At 36.1% G+C, this 16,538-nt stretch overlaps 1 protein-coding gene across 3 annotated transcripts; it reads left to right on the top strand.

Moving 5' to 3' along the window:
• The first annotated feature begins 2,895 nt into the window (after positions 1 to 2,895).
• On the top strand, positions 2,896 to 16,452 carry susd1 (sushi domain containing 1). Of its 3 annotated transcripts, none has more exons than XR_014627875.1 (20): positions 2,896 to 3,238; positions 3,347 to 3,801; positions 4,729 to 4,872; positions 5,019 to 5,168; positions 7,347 to 7,499; positions 8,597 to 8,776; positions 9,006 to 9,185; positions 9,272 to 9,451; positions 10,511 to 10,690; positions 10,811 to 10,990; positions 11,782 to 11,961; positions 12,123 to 12,302; positions 13,456 to 13,620; positions 13,718 to 13,809; positions 13,902 to 14,088; positions 14,729 to 14,822; positions 15,691 to 15,936; positions 16,029 to 16,068; positions 16,174 to 16,267; positions 16,356 to 16,452. XR_014627875.1 is itself a non-coding variant. In XM_084413052.1 (20 exons), the coding sequence occupies exons 2-20, from the start codon at positions 3,747 to 3,749 to the stop codon at positions 16,399 to 16,401; spliced, it is 2,736 nt and encodes a 911-aa protein (XP_084269178.1). In that variant the 5' UTR covers positions 2,896 to 3,238; positions 3,347 to 3,746; the 3' UTR covers positions 16,402 to 16,452. The 3 variants fall into 3 exon arrangements, 2 of the variants coding, with proteins under 2 accessions (XP_084269178.1, XP_084269179.1); XM_084413052.1 differs by having other exon boundaries at positions 15,681 to 15,936; XM_084413053.1 differs by lacking the exon at positions 12,123 to 12,302 and having other exon boundaries at positions 15,681 to 15,936.
• The last annotated feature ends 86 nt before the right edge of the window (positions 16,453 to 16,538 follow it).

The following is a 16,538-nucleotide window of genomic DNA, read 5'->3' as shown; positions in this document are numbered from 1 at the left end:
AACAATTCTCAAAAGGATGGGATGCTTTTCAGGGACCCGCAGAAGACCATATTTGAACCCGAGCTGACCTTAGAGGTCACGGCTGACGATGGAAGGAAAACAAATCCGACAGAGGTCGCAGTGAACGGTGTTATAGAAACGAATGAACAGACATGTAATGTATGGAGCGTTTCCAATATCCAAAATCTGAAAGAGATGCAATATCTGCACCACGAGGCGGAGGACAGTCTAATCGACGCGTCACTGGACATTGACAAGTCGTCTCTCATGGGTTTCATCGACTCCAGTAACCTGGAGAGCTCGGAGGATGTTCAGACCGTTCCGTGCATCCAGGTGGACGTGAAAATGGATGTGGTGCTGATTGATGAGGATGATGATGATATGTCCCTGAGGGAGAGGACAGTGACGGACATGTCCACTACGGACGGGAACGCGGCTGAGCTCGTGTGTGGGCGTCTCCAGTCAATCTCCTCTGACTCCTCCCACTCTTTGTGTGATGGGCGGAGTCAAGAGCAAGGCTCGACCATGGAGACTCCTAATGAGGAGCAGGAGCTGCCCAAAAAACACACACGCCCCTGCTGCCTCTGTGTTATCATATGATAAAAAAAGGGCCGATATTATACACTTTTTGAGCAAATTTTTTTTCTTAAATGTAATTTTATAATGTTAAGGCCTGTTCATATCAAGGACGCTAAAGATGACTATAACGTCAACTTTATTAGACAATATCATTCTGTTTATTAAAAGCACGCACTGCAGTTTTGTCGTCTGCCACTTTTAATGCTTGAGCGCTTTAAAGAAGGATGGATTCTGATTGGCTGTCAATTTTCTTTTCGTTCATTATCTGGAAAAAAAATCATTCTGAAAGTGATTCCAACTTTATCATTCCTCTGTTGTTATTGTTATAGTTGTGGTGTGAACTCTGCTATTATTTTACATTTCGATTTTCAATGAACGACTATTGTTATAGTTATTGTCCTTGGTGTGAACGGGCCTTTAGTCGAGGTTTCTTGCACCCAAAACAGTCATAATTAAGTTTTTCATGACCATTTTTAACTCTCTCTCTCTATTATAGTTTATTTGTTGTTTTAAAGTCATTAAATGACTTTCGTAACCTATTTTACTCCCATAATGTGACATGTTTCCTAGTGAAAGAAGAAAAAAAAGGTAGGGAAAGACTACTCATCAGAGAAGATGAAGCATGAAAAGTGGAAGTCTTTTACTTCAGAAGAGAAAGAAAAATCCTGTTTTCCATGATATGCCTCCTGAGGGTGTAAATGTGTTTCTGCATGAGCACAATTGCTGTGAGGATCAAGTTTTAAAAGGTTTTGAAAGCTGGTGCTGCCAGACAGAGCTAATTTCTTTTGGCTGCTTTTCCCGTGCATCTGGCACAATAGTGTTTGTGTGAATTATACATTTTGTATGTGTTTGTCTTTTATCGTAGTTGCACCGTAACCCTGGGCTTGTGAAATATTCAGTGCTGATCTGAGTTTGTAAGAGGTCAGAGAGCACCGCTGGAAATGTGCAGGTAACTATAACTAACTGCACAGAGAAAAAAATCAAACGCAGATATCTCTAGCTAGGCAAGCTCCATTTTGTTCGATCAGTGACCAAAATGTGTCACAAGACTGTTAAAACCGCAATGTGAGTACGCTCTGATATAAATTTATAAATGATAAACATGATTATTGCTACGCCATCAAAAAAATTGGGGTTGGTAAGATTTTTTTTATATTTTTGGAAGTCATTTATGCTCACAAGGCTGTATTTATTTAATCGAAAATACAGTAAAACCGTAATATCGTGAAATATTATTACAATTTGAAATAACTGTTTTCTATTTGAATACATTTTAAAACATAATTTATTCATGAGATGCCAGATGCCATTATTCCAGTGTCACATGATCATTCAGAAATCATTATAATATGCTGATTTGCTGCTCAAGAAACATTATTATTATTATTAGCAATGTTGAACACAGTTGCACTGCTTAATATTTTTGTGGAAACTGTGACTTTTTCCGGATTCGATCATGAATAGAAAGTTGAAAATAGCAGCATTTATATGCAAATGCTACAAATCTTTCGTCAAATTAGAAATGTCTTAGTGAAACTTCTCATTAATTTAATGCATCCTTGCTGTATAAAAGCATACATTTATTTGAAAGACAACCTTACCGACTCCAAACTTTTAAACGGTAGTATAGATATATAAATAATTCTACAATGTTAAAAATGGCAGAGACATTTAAAGGTAGTTTTAATTTTATTACCAGTAGCCTATATAACAGAAAATACTGCGTTTGAAATATTGCGTCCTTCTATTGCCAACGTGACAAATGAGCCCGACGGTATATCAGCTGCGATTTTTAACATGTTTTCATAAACAATTTTTTTTTATTAGACTGCCAAAACTTTTTACGTACAACATTTCTATGCATATAGGCTAAAAACCTTTTTATTTCTAAGAGGTTCTATTCGTAGCATAACGTCCAGTTATCTTGCATGTTATGATGTAACAATGTTGCATACTACTTTTTAAAACCTTTAGCACACACAGCGTACTCACATACTTAAAATATATTCAGTGTGTACTTTGCAGTGAGCACTAGTTTTATAATCAGCACACATCCAAACATCTCAGAACTGGCACATTTTCTGTACAGTGCTCATGAGCTCCATCTCTTCATACGGCTACAATGGTGTCTGTTTTGTACATTTGAATAAAAGCAGTGCATATGTTCACAGCAGCGTACAGTACATTGCTCTTGTGTCTCTCCCGTCTCACATGTGCAGCAGTCAGGTGGAGGAAATGGTTTCTCAACTCACTGGAGGTTTCCGGATGGGCTGAGCGAGGGTGTGTTTTTTTGTTGGGAGGGGTTGCTGTGTGTGTGTGTGTGTGTGTGTGTGTGTGTGTGTGTGTGTGTGTGTGTGTGTGTGTGTGTGTTTGAGGGGTGTGTTAGGAGGGTGATAGTGCAGACAACTCTTATCTTTCATACCCAAACTGTGTTAACTCGCTATCCACTAGAGTTGCCGCTGTCGATGTGTCACGTGCTTGTATGTTCATTTATATGTTTTGTACTCTTTTTGTCATGATCATACTAAGAACATGATGTTATTGTTCTTATTAAGAATAATTCCAATGTGACATTTTTGGGAAAGAACTTAAATTTTGTTCTAGGTTATTCTCTTTTGTGCATCAGAAATATGTAGACCAGATCTACCCCTCCAAAAAGGTAAGACGATGAATTTACCGTTATTAGAAGCCAACTTTAATCATACATGATTATTAAACATTTTTATAATAACATGACACCGATAACACAAAGGAGTTTTTTTTATAGATAGCCCATCAGCGGAAATTGAAGATGGGTGTATTCACAGCAGTTTGGCAGCTTTTATAAACAGCAGCCAAAAATAGTCATAATCAGTATGTGGCCAGTGATGGTGCAATTCCTGTGGCCATGAGAATGAGCAGGTTCCCTCTCAGAGAGTGACATTTAACTGAATGTGTCAGCGCTGATGATAATAGATGCTCAGTACAAACCGCACAGACCGCTATGTCCTTCAGAAAGCTGAGAGGAGATGAGCTTGACCTCAACTAACCGTTCTGCGCCACACTCATTCACCATTATCAACAGAGTTCAGAATGGAGGAGGAGGGTCTTTAGGGGGAAATTAGGAGAAATGTGGAACAGAACAGTGATGAATTGAGTTCGCAAGAAGAGAGGAGAGAAGAACAGCGATGACAGTCAAAAGAGTGGCCTTATGCTTCCTGATGATTCAAAGCATATTTAAAGGTCAGTATCAAACAATTGTAGGTGACTTTATATTAATAATCATAACTTTCAAATATTTTTAAATGGTCACAAAAGATTGAAATGATTTAATCCTCGAATTAATAAAATTATGCAGCTATTGATTGTCAAAATTGTGTGTGTATACTATATATATACACCTGTGTGTGTTTATATATGTATATGTATATATGTGTGTGTGTGTGTGTGTGTATGTATATATATATATATATATATATATATATATATATATATATATATATATATATATATATATATATATATATGTATGTATGTATGTGTATATATGTATGTATGTATGTGTATATATATATGTATGTATGTGTGTGTGTATATTATCAGGATAACAATTAGTGTGAATTAAGTTTATTTACATAAATTGAAAAATGAACTTGAATTTGAACAAGTAGGCTATTTGGTTTACCTTTTGATTTAACCTGATGATCATCCAACATAATTTGACCATCTCAATTAACGTCACTAATTTTCCAAGAAATTGTACAGAATTTTATATATTTTTATTCACTTTTTGGGTTAAAAATAATAATAATAATAATATTTTTTTCCCAGAAATCCCCAAAAGTCCCAGATTTAAATTTTATATACTAGGCTTTAGTAAGTATCCTCATTTCAAAATGGAAATGTCAATCCAGGTTTTTCACTGTGTGCGTGTGCGCGAATCTCTCTCTCTCTGTCTCACACACACACACACACACACACACACACACACACACACACACACACACACACACACACACACACACACACACACACACACACACACACACACACACACACACACACACACACACACACACACACATATATATATATATATATATATATATATATATATATATATATATATATATATATATATATATCCAGGTTTTTCATTCTTCTCCTCAGATATAAGAGTGAAGGCAAACAAAGTGGATGTTTGTGCCTCTTGCCATCAAAAAGCTACCTGTGATGATAAAACTGACGGATCTGGGGGGAAAGTGTGCAACTGCATGTATGGATTTGTCGGCAACGGAAGGACTTATTGCCAAGGTTTGATTATCCTGAGTACTATGTTTTTGATTGATAAACAGATATGCTATGCTATTTTAAATTTCATTTTTGTTATGGGGCTTCTGTAACTACGCAAATCTGTACATCACATCATGATAACTGTATTTATTGCTCCGGTTTTACAGATAAAGATGAGTGTCAGCTGGGCAGAATCTGTGGCGATCACACTAAGTGTACCAACACGTACGGCAGCTATTACTGCACCTGTCTTGCAGGCTACAGCCCGTCCAATCACATGAGCACATTCATACCCAATGATGGAACGTACTGCCGTGGTGAGTCTTCAGTTCAGTAAATGAATGCATTTGTGGAGCCATGTCATTTGGGCCCCAGCATGTGTTCCCCATATCATTGTTGTTTTGCTGATTGTGTTTCTCAAACATGTGCAGAGATGTTACAGGATGGGTGTGAACATGGTGTGGCAAGTGATATATCCTGAATGGGATAATTTGCTAAACAAGTTCTGAGAAATTATTGCACAACAGTGGCTCAAAAATGTCAAACAGGAGTTGCTTCACGTGAAATGTGTCAAAATACATTAAAGGACACACTTATCCTGGCTAACAACAACAACAAAAATAACAAACTAAAAAATATTTGTTTTAAACTGAGAAATTAACAGCACAGCGCAAAGAAACTAATACTTTTTAAACTAATAACGTCCACATTACATGTATAATTATTTGTACAACACATTTCAAACAGTTAATGCAGCTTGAAAGGCTTTACATATCAGAAAACAAACCATATTAACCTGTTAACTGTCACCACCCTTTCTGATCATAGATCTGAACTTAAATGGCTGTAATTCATAATTGCTTTGGAATATAGACCTATAGTCTCTTTTTAAAGAAGACACTCAGCAGAGTATTGCAGAAGTGAAAGCTTTAAAAAATGAAAGGGTAAAAAGCTATAGAAGTTTAGGTTCACTGTAAAGCATACTGAAATTAAAAAAAAATTGTATGGGAGGTTAATAAAGGCCTTCTAAAGTGAAGTGATATGTGTTAGAGTAAGAAAATATCCATATTTAAAACTTTATCACAAACACATCGCTTCACATCAGGCCTTTATTAACCTCCCAGAGCCGTGTGGAGCACTTTTATCATGGATGGATGCACTTTGCTGGACTTCAAAACAGAAACGGCCATTCACTGCCATTATAAAGCTTGGAAAAGCCAGGACATTTTTTAATATAACTGCGATTTGTATTCGTCTGAAAGAAGAATTTAATATACACCTTGGATGGCTTGAGAGTGCTAATCATGGGCTAATTTTCATTTTTGGGTGAAATAACCCTTTAACAGGCTAAGAAAGTGATTCATCAGAAAAAAAAGAAAAAAAGAAATCTAATACTTTTTAATGTTTATTGGCATCTTATAGGTTTACTTTATAAAGATTTTACTCATTTGGAAGCCCTTGTTATAGATTTCAATGTAATCGTTTGAGTGTCCAAAAAAAAAAAAAGTTACGTTTCTTTGATTGCATATTACTGCACCTTTTAATTTCATATTCTTATATGTATTCCTTTATTTATTTTTTCATGTGGCTTTATTTATTTTTTCACGTGGCTGTCAGAGTTGATTGGCTTCAAATAAGCGCACAACGATAGAGAATTCAAAGAACAATCTTTAATCACAAATGCTCAGGAAACTACAGGGCAAACGTAGGAGAAATAGCAAAACAACGTAAACGAGACAGAACCGAGAACTGAATGAATTGAAGGCTTAAATACATAAGGGGGTTGCACAGACTAGTTGACTTTAATGCCCTGCCATGATCCTTAAATCTTGACGTCGACTAGTAGCTGATCATGGCGTATAGAGGGCGCAACAGGATAATAAATCTTTGAAGTCCACTTTTACACTCCATTTCCAACAGTTAAAATGACAAATACTGTAAATGAATACTCAGAGAGTGCTCCATAAGATATGTTTGATTATACCATCTGGTATATTACCATCATTCACACGCAATCACTCTCTCTCTCACTAATGCATTCATATAAATGTATTCTTTACTGTGCTACTTTATCTGTGTCTGATTTAGCACGAGCAGAAATCTGTGAGAAATATAACAACCCAAAGACAAAAGAACTGATAAAAATAAGCCGTTTTGTAGGAGCGCTGAGTCATATGCCATAGCTGTCCTTAATTAATGACGTCATCAGCGAGTAGTCGACCTCGACTCGACTTTAATCTCACAATTGTCGACTTAAAAAAAAAAAAAAGTTCAACCCCTAAAATACACAAACTGAGTAATCAACGGAAAACAGACCAGGTGCATAAATTAGGAACTATGGAAACTAATAAGGCAAACCAAACCAAGGAAAACAGAACCAAAACTAAATAAAACTAAATAAACATAGAACTGAAATGCTGTCATAATAGACTCTGTTCTGGTGTTTTCAGGCAGCACATTTCTCCTCTCACGCCATGATGTTGTTTTGTCTATAGATCTGGACGAGTGCAGCGTGCAGGGGGTCTGTGGTGAAGGAAGTGTCTGCCAAAACACAGATGGAGATTTCACCTGCTCCTGTCAGATCGGTTACACAGTCCAGGATGGACCAGAACCCTTTAATCCAAACCGAGACGCAGCTTACTGCAAGGGTAAGGATGGGGCCAATGTCCTTTACATTAACAAATCACTCATTTGGTCCTCTTATCACCTGAAATCTCCTGAACTGTTTTATCATATTACAGCTGCAATGAATGAATGAATTAATCAATTTATTAATTAATTAATGAAAAGATATGGAAACACTTTAGTTTAGGGTTAATTGTTACTATTAATGCTTATTGGCATGCATATCATTATGCATATCATTACTAAGGCCCTGTTTACACCTGATATTAAGATGTGTTTTGGTCGATCGGATCACAAGTTGCAACGCTAAATAGAGGTTTAAACAGGGTCTAAAATATTTTGAGCTTGTCCACTTTCAACCACTTCCAGAGGTGGTCGAAAACGCATTTGACCGGATTGCTTTCGTAGTGTAAATGCTGATGTGGTCGAATGTGTTCAAACAGCCACAAAAGACCGTCTACTCTCCGCCTACTGACCTAATGCATGGGAAGATCGCTAACTAGACGGGATTTAAACCTTTGTCGGCTGAAGACCTAAGTTTGGTTTAAAGACAAAAAATGACCTAGCACAATGTTCTCTCACCCTGTAAATTTTAGGGTTGGTGATGTCACTAACCCGGGAGGAATGTCGTGTAGCCCCTACCAGCCGTTTGTTGTAGTCCTTAAAAAGCTATTTCTTTAAAACAAAATATCTCCCTTTGCTTTGAACTTTGAGCGTCATAACTTTGCAGATGTTGTTTATGTTCAAACAGCAATATTACACACTAACTAAAGTTAGAAAAGTGAAATCATAATCAACCACCCCTTTAAGCTCTGGACTCTGGAAATGATTCTTCATGCTCCCTCAAAACCATTCTTTCACAATTTGAGCCTGGTGAATCTTTACATTGCCATCCTAGAATATGGCCATGATGTGTCTTCATACATGGTTGTTTTAGTAATGAAAAGCTATAATAATCACTGCTATAATGATCCAATCATAGACTCTTAAGCATTTGCCTATCTAAACCCAAACAGCAAGTTTTTTTGAGGGGGGCCAGGCAGTGTATATAATGTTATTAATATTAATGTTAAATTCTGTTGAAGTAATGGACCTGTTTTTGTGTGCATGGTTTGTATAGTGATAGACTGCGGGTCTCCTCCTTCAGTCCTCCACGCCGACCGGCTCTCCCCCACTATCACACACTACAGCAGTGAACTCCAGTACGGCTGCCGGGAGGGGTTTCAGTGGAAGAGAGGACAGAATTCATCCGTCTGTGGTCTGGATGGAAAGTGGCACGGACCAAGTTTGGTCTGTGAAGGTAATGTTTACATGTGAGCAAAAAATGACTGTCTGCACGATTATCACATTAGGTGTGTGACACCGCATTTCCAAACCATTTTGCTTCTATAATTTGATGTATTTCAGAGTGAAATGGGATATTCAACACACAAACACAAAAAAGTGTAGGGGTCACACACACAGGCTTATATAAATTCATTGCATATTTTACTGTCACCTGATATCAAATATAATCGATTTCTTCGTAGAAGTGGACTGTGGAGAACCTCATGTTATGCCTCAGTCAAAAATGGTTTGGAATAACATCTCTCGAATGGGATCATTGGCGCTGTATGTGTGTGACCCACAGTTTTTTAACAGTGGACGTGAGAATGTGTCAGTATGTACTGCTCATGGGACATGGAGCCGTCCTGACTTCCAGTGTGAAGGTATCTGCTTCTGTTTATTATGTCGACAGAAATATGACAGCGTATCTCAAGCAAAGAACGTGTTGAGATTGTTTATGTGTGTTTAGAGATACAATGCGGTTCTCCTCCGGTCCTGCCTCGCGCAGTGTTATTCTGGAATGGTGTCAGTAAGATTGGTTCTGTGGCTCTGTATAACTGTGTAACTGGATATCACAGTTTGGATACAGGAAATGTGTCCGTGTGTAAAACCGACGGTCAGTGGAGTAACCCAGACTATTCTTGTGAAGGTACAGAGATTTTATTTTTTTATTTTTAAAGAAAGTTTTAAAGGCATAGTTCACCCAAAAAAATCTAATTGTCACAATTGATTCACATTTATTCACATTTATTCATTTATTTTATTCATGTCAACACGAGTTTCTTTCTTCCCTGTAGAACTCAAAATAATACATTTTCCAGGATATCCTGGCTGCTCTTGTACATACATTGAAAGAATTATGTTCTTCCTTATTATTTTAGTCTTGAATTCCAGTGCAAATATCTTAACATTCTTAAATCAAGATACATTTACTTGAGAAGCAAAATGACATAAGATATTTAGTCTTGTTTTCTGAAAAATGTATCAAAATGAAGTGAGTTTGTGCATAAAAAAAATAAAATACAATTGTCAGTGGGGTCAGAAAAAGAAACTTAATTTAATTAGATATGAATTAGATATTTTGTCCTTGTTTTAAGCATAAACTCACATATTTTTGGCATGTCATAAAACAAGACTTACTATCTTTAGTAATTTCGCTTCTCAAGAATGTATGATTTAAGAACGTTTAGATATTTGTGCTGGAAAAGAAGACAAAAATACTGAGGAAGAACATCGTTTTTTTGCAGTACAGTCAAATGGAAATTATAATGACAAAAAAGCACTAAACAAGCATCTCAGAAGTAATCCTTAACACTCTATTCGCCATTAATCAAATCTTCTGAGGACATATGAAGTGCTTTCTGTGTGATTCTGCATATTCAAACTTTTGATTTTTTTTTTCTTATACACTCTTAAAAATAAAGCTTCCAAAAGGGTTTTTTTTTCAGCAATGCCATAGAAGAACCGGTTTAGGTTCCACAAAGAACCTTCAATAAAAAACAGTTCTCAAAAGAATATTTTTTTTCTAAGTATGAAAAGACACATTTTTTTCATCACTTTTTCAAATTTGTGCAATGGAAGACATCTATGGATGTTCAATGCCAATAAAGAGCCTTTATTTTTAAGAGTGTATAAGCAATGTTATTCCTCTGCTCTTCATACTGCAGTGATTCGGTCATAAATTGACATGTCATTTCCTTCTCAACAGAGATTGTGTGTGGGGAGCCTCCTATACTGCCCCTCACTGTACAGATATGGAATGGCAGAGTCACATTTAACAGCACTGTAACATATCACTGCAAACGCGGTTACTATCCTAAACAAGGACGTAATATATCTGTGTGCGCTGAGAACGGTTATTGGACAAAACCTACTCTGTTGTGTGAAGGTAACAGTTTGCATGCTTTTTTTTTGTTTTTAACTCAAAGTTTACTCAAAAAAGAAATGAACTGACTTTTTCTTGAATGTGTAAACTGAAGACATTTTCGAGGTTTTTGTCGTTTCTCAGAGGTGAACTGTGGCATACCGCCTTCTCCCCCCCTCTCTGTTATGATATGGAGAGGAGACACTAAAGTTGGATCTAGTGTGTCTTATAAGTGCATTGAAGGATTTCATAATGTTAGGGAAGGAGATACGTCAGTTTGCGATTCGGAGGGAATCTGGAGTGAGCCTGATTTTCTGTGCCAAGGTATATTTTTGCACTTTTATTTCTTGTTGACATGTTTGCTCCCTTTATTTTGTGAACGGGTCATTCTCAAGAAACGGTGCAATTTAGGTCTCTGTCAAGTCAAGTCAAGTCACATTTTTACAGATTGTTTCAAAGCAGCTTCACAATAATAAAAAATAAAATAATATTATTACTGTTCTTCAACCAATTTTAGCTGTAAAGCAGCTCTAAAAAGACAATAGTGCCATTCAACTCAATTTAGTCCAATGTTGATTCAAATTAGTTCAATAACAGTGTGAATGTTAAAAAGTTAATTAGTTATGAAGCAAAATCTGTTCAACTCTAAACCAGCTCTACAGAAGACAATAGTGTCATTATTCAGCTCAAGTCAGTGTTGATTCAGTTTAGTTCAATAAAAGTGCAAAGTTTGTCAAATTATGAAAACAAGCTTAAATCAGCTATAAGTAGCTCTACAGAAGGCAATAGTGTTGATTCAGTTCAGTTCAATAACCATGTTGATGTTTCAGAGTTCATGAAACAAATCCGATTGAGCTATAAAGCAGCTCTACAGAAGATATTAGTAATTATGATATGATAGTGATATAATTACTGAATTAAGTCATTGATTAATTAATAGATGTAACTTTTTTGAATAATAACTCTTGAATTGCGTGTTTATGGGGGCGTGAGAATGAAGGGAAAGGTTGACCATTTCATGAGAATGATCTATGTGATATTTCAGTGCTGTCCTCTTCAATAAGCTGATAATATGTATGCACATGTACAGTGTGTCTGTATGTGTGTTTGTTTAGAAGTAGACTGTGGCGTCCCCGTCTCACTACCTCACTCAGTTGTGTTGTGGAATAGCAGCTCCAGTCTGGGCTCTGTGGCCCTCTATGTGTGTGAAGCTGGATATCGCACTGTGGGTGAAGGAAATGTGTCACTGTGTAACTCAAATGCAAAGTGGAGCAAAGTTAACGTGAGATGTGAAGGTACTGACAACATTCTGTCTTTATTTATTGACCTTCACATCATTTAAAGCTGCTTTACACTTTAGGTCATCATATATTTCCAATGGTGAGAAATGATGAGATATGCAGCATTTTTGCAGTGGTCTTTATTTCTAACGCTCTACACTGGTCTCAATAAACAGAGATAAACTGTGGACCTCCCCCAGAATTCCCACTAACTGATATAAAGTGGAACAAAGCATCTGTACTGGGCAGTGTGGCTCAGTACAAATGTAAATATGGACTCAAACAGGAGAGTGACAAAAACACGTCAACGTGTACATCAGATGGATCATGGGAAAAAGTGTCTGTAACGTGTATAGGTAAACAATTGAATTCCTAATAATGACATACACTATGCTTAAAGGTTTGGGGTCAATTATTATTTTTAATTATTTAACTCTTAACATTAAATTGATGAAAAGTGAGAGTAAAGATATTTAATGTCATAAAATTCTCTGTTTCCACAAAATGCAGTCCAAATGTTTTTAACATTTGAAAATAATAAGAAATGTTTCTTAAAGGAACAAATCAGCATATAATGATTTCTGAAGGATCATGTGACACTGAAGACTGGTGTAATGATGCAGAAAATTCAGCTTTCAACCAGATGGAACTGGATAATATTCTGATTGTTCCAAACCAATCTGACTTCTGACCAATAATGCTGCCTGAATCATAATCATACACTGTTCGGTCATTGGCCAGAGGAGAACTGGCCCACCGACCGAGCCTGGGTTCTCCCAAGGTTTTTTTCTCCATGCTGTCTCCTGATGGAGTTTTAGTTCCTTGCCACTGTCGCCTTTTTCCACCTTTGTTGCCATTGGCTTGGCTTGCTCAGTTGGAGACATTAAATTTAATATTCAACAATAATATTGATCTGCCTGCATTGACACTATTATACAAGAACTGAACTGAACTGGACGATGACATCACGGTTTACTCCAGAGCAGCTATATATATAAATTAACTAAATTAATAACTTTTTTAAAACAAAAATGAAACATCACTGAAATTACTTAAGCTGGACTGTGACCCCAAACTTATTAACATCAGTGTAAATACTATGAATATCATACATTCTGAATTTTCACAGGGGTTTATTTGTCACATGGAAAGCAATTACAAGGTCTATATTTTAGTAACTAGTCCAAAAAATTAAACAAACACAATTATGTTTTTTTTTTTCCCTGTGTAATAATAGTGGAAATGTTCAATATATATATATATATATATATATATATACATATATATATATATAGTTAAGTTTTTTTGTAGTTAAGCCGACTGTCAGAAATAACCCTACAGTACTATGACGACTAATCCACAAGGACAAATTACAATGAGAAAAAGAGAACAAAATCACATCCTTATATTCTGTCACAAATGTCCTATATTCGGATCAACATATTTCAGAACAATATCTGGAATGTCATATCAATATCATAACCATTTCTGTGTGTTTTCTCTCTATAGCACATTGTGGCCCTGCACCAGAGGTGCCGCACGCAGAGGTAGCATGGGACAACAACACTGCAGTGATCCACCGCTGTGTTAAAGGACACTACAGACACACAGGAAGTGACATTTCAATATGTGACATCACAGGAAAGTGGGAGATAGCCACCCTGCATTGCAAAGGTGTTTGAAATCAATTAAACCTTAGTGTGACATAGCCAAAAGAGTGGCCGTTGACATCAAATCTGGTCTAAAATGCTTCTAATTCTCTGTGTTCCAGAGCTAAAACTGATAATTAATGACCTGGTGGTGATTAATGAAAGATGTCTGCACTGGAATGCAGAGAACGAGGGATATAGGGAGAAATACACAGTGAGTATTCATCAGTTCATTTTAAGCTATATCTTTGCACTGTTGTTGTCTCTCAATCATGAAATGAGGTTGTATGTGACATCTCAACACAGGTGACGTTCGTTGGATTGCGAGACTTTGATCGGCTGTTTAGTGACAGGAGAAAAAAGAAGTTCAGCTCAACTGCCCCGTTGCCTGTTCTCTGTCTAAATCTCTTGCCTGCTACAAACTACACCATAACCATTACAGCCGAGTCCACACAAGCAACGTCTACAGTGACAGCAAACACTAGCATACCAGGTACAAAACAAAAGCTGCAAACATCCATAATCCACAAACATTTAGGTTTGTAAGTAATACGTTTTTAAATTACGTGCACTCTTAAAAAAGACTACACTGGCTCAACTTGAAAGATTAAGGTAACAATTTGAATACATCTTTTTTTAAGTAACACCGTGTAAATATTTACTGAGTAAATACCGTGAGACTTTTATAGACAGACTAACCCAATTTGTTTAGTACAAACTCTAAAAGCTTAAGTAAGTTGAACCAACTAATTTTAATTCCAATGTTTTGGGGTGCACTGTTGAATTGTTGACAATAAGACCAGGAACATGCATTAAAGGGATAGTTCGCCCAAAAATTAATATTCTGTCATCATTTACTCACCTTCAAGTTGTTCCAAACCTGAATGAGATTCTTTGCTCTATTGAACACAAAAGAAGATATTTTTTAAAAATGTTGGTATTCAAACAGTTGACTGGGACAGTAGCCATTGACTTCCATAGTAGGAAAAAAAAAAGGAAGTCAATGGCTACCGTCAACTGTCTGGTTACCAACATTCTTCAAAATATCTTTGAGTTTATGATTTATGAGTGCCTTTGTGTGAATTATTATTTTTTTTGATTTGGACACTGTACTTCTTGTGTTCTGTTACTAGTCCCCCCCACACCAGTAATCAAATACAGTGAAGTAGAGGCTTCATCGCCCACTCTCAGATTACGGAGATCGACCAACACACTTGACTCAATATGGTAAAGACGCTTAACATTTCTTAAGAGTTAATGTAACAGTATACAATAAGGTTTCATTAGTTAACATTAGTTAACTACTTTAGTTAACATGAACTGCACTTCTACAGCATTTATTAATCTTAGTTAATGTTGAATTCAGCATTAACTAATACATTATTAAAATCAAAAGTTGTATTTGTTAACTTTAGTTAATGCACTATGAACAAACAATGAACAGCTGGATTTGTATTAACTAATATTATCAAAGATTAATAAATACAGTAACAAATGTATTGCTCATGGTTAGTTTATGTTAGTTAATACATTATCTAATGTTAACGAATGAGACCTTATTGTAAAGTGTTGCCGTTAATGCCAAATAATGCCTAATAAAAAGTTGTAGCCATATGGGCATACAGTGGATTCAAACATCTGAGACAAGACTTGAAAATGCTTCTAATTCTAATTCTAATGCATTCTTTTCTCATTTAAAACAAAAGTTTTAATTAAAAATGATATTATCAGCATAAGAATTTTTGAAAATGTGAACTAAAAAAATGAATGTTTTTAGTGTGTCATAAAAATACAACTGTTCATTGTTATGCTACTGAAGTTTAGGTCCATCAAATAATATTAACAGATACACATTTTGATTTTAATAATGTATTAGTAAATGTTCAAATTAACATTAACTAAGATTAATAAATGCTTTAGAAGTATTTTTTTAAATTAATGTTAACTAATAAAGTTAACAAATAAAGTGTTACCAAAAATGCATATGAAATATATTTAGAAAAAAAACCTTGCAATTTGATCCCACTGTATAGATAATTCAATATTCAGTTGCTGTGAATGTCTTTTTGTGTCTCATGTCTTCAGTATGTACCAGGTGTTCGTGTTCCCAGTCGAGGGTGTGATGCTGTTTGACTGCAGCTCGTCTGTAAGTCCGGGGTTCTTCTCGCAGCAGAGATGTGACCGAGGGTACGTCACGGCCCAGATCCAGCTCAGCGGTCTGAGTGCAGAGCTGAACTTCACTGTCGGGGATCAGCAGCTCTATGGAGACTTCTTCAACGCACCTCTGGAAAACGGAAAAGACTATTATATTATCCTCCGCACTGTATGTCAGTGGGGAAAGGTGGGAAGACATCTTAAGACAACCTGTAAAATTAGTGCATTAAAAATGCTTTGAATTTTCTCTAACTTCTCTCTCTGTGTTTTCTTTATTAGTCTAGAACACAGTCTTGTGTAATCTGGGCTAAGGCCAGAGGTAAGGATCATAAATCTCTCTAACACTGCTTTGTGCTACCTGCAAACTCTATGTAAAAAATAACCCGGAGTGGTTCAGTGTAAACCGCTTCTTTTCTCACATTAGGAACATCCTACATCATGAAGATCTCTGCTCTTGTAACTGTTGGATCCATAAGTGCTGTTGGCTTAGTCATTGTCATAGGATACTGGTACAGCTGGTGAGATCGCATTGACAGGATAAAATTTTGTGCCTTGTTTTTCCTTTAAGCGCTGTCAAATTCTTCTTTTTTTTTTTTTTTTTTACAGGTACTGTAAAAAGTCCAGTCCCAGATTTTTTTCTTCAGTTTTATAAACAATCTTCACACAATGATTCCTTTGTTCTGAAATAAAACTGTTTGCGATACTGATGAGTTATATTGTGTCATCTTTTCATGCGATCAGAAACATCCTGCCATAGTATTCACTTTGCGGTTATAGTAGATGAAGTTA

Source organism: Rutilus rutilus (genome assembly GCF_951802725.1).
Source record: "Rutilus rutilus genome assembly, chromosome: 7".
In the NCBI taxonomy this organism is placed as follows: domain Eukaryota; kingdom Metazoa; phylum Chordata; class Actinopteri; order Cypriniformes; family Leuciscidae; genus Rutilus; species Rutilus rutilus.
Note: the sequence above shows the minus strand (reverse complement) of the source record. Positions and strands in the feature narration are given on the sequence as shown.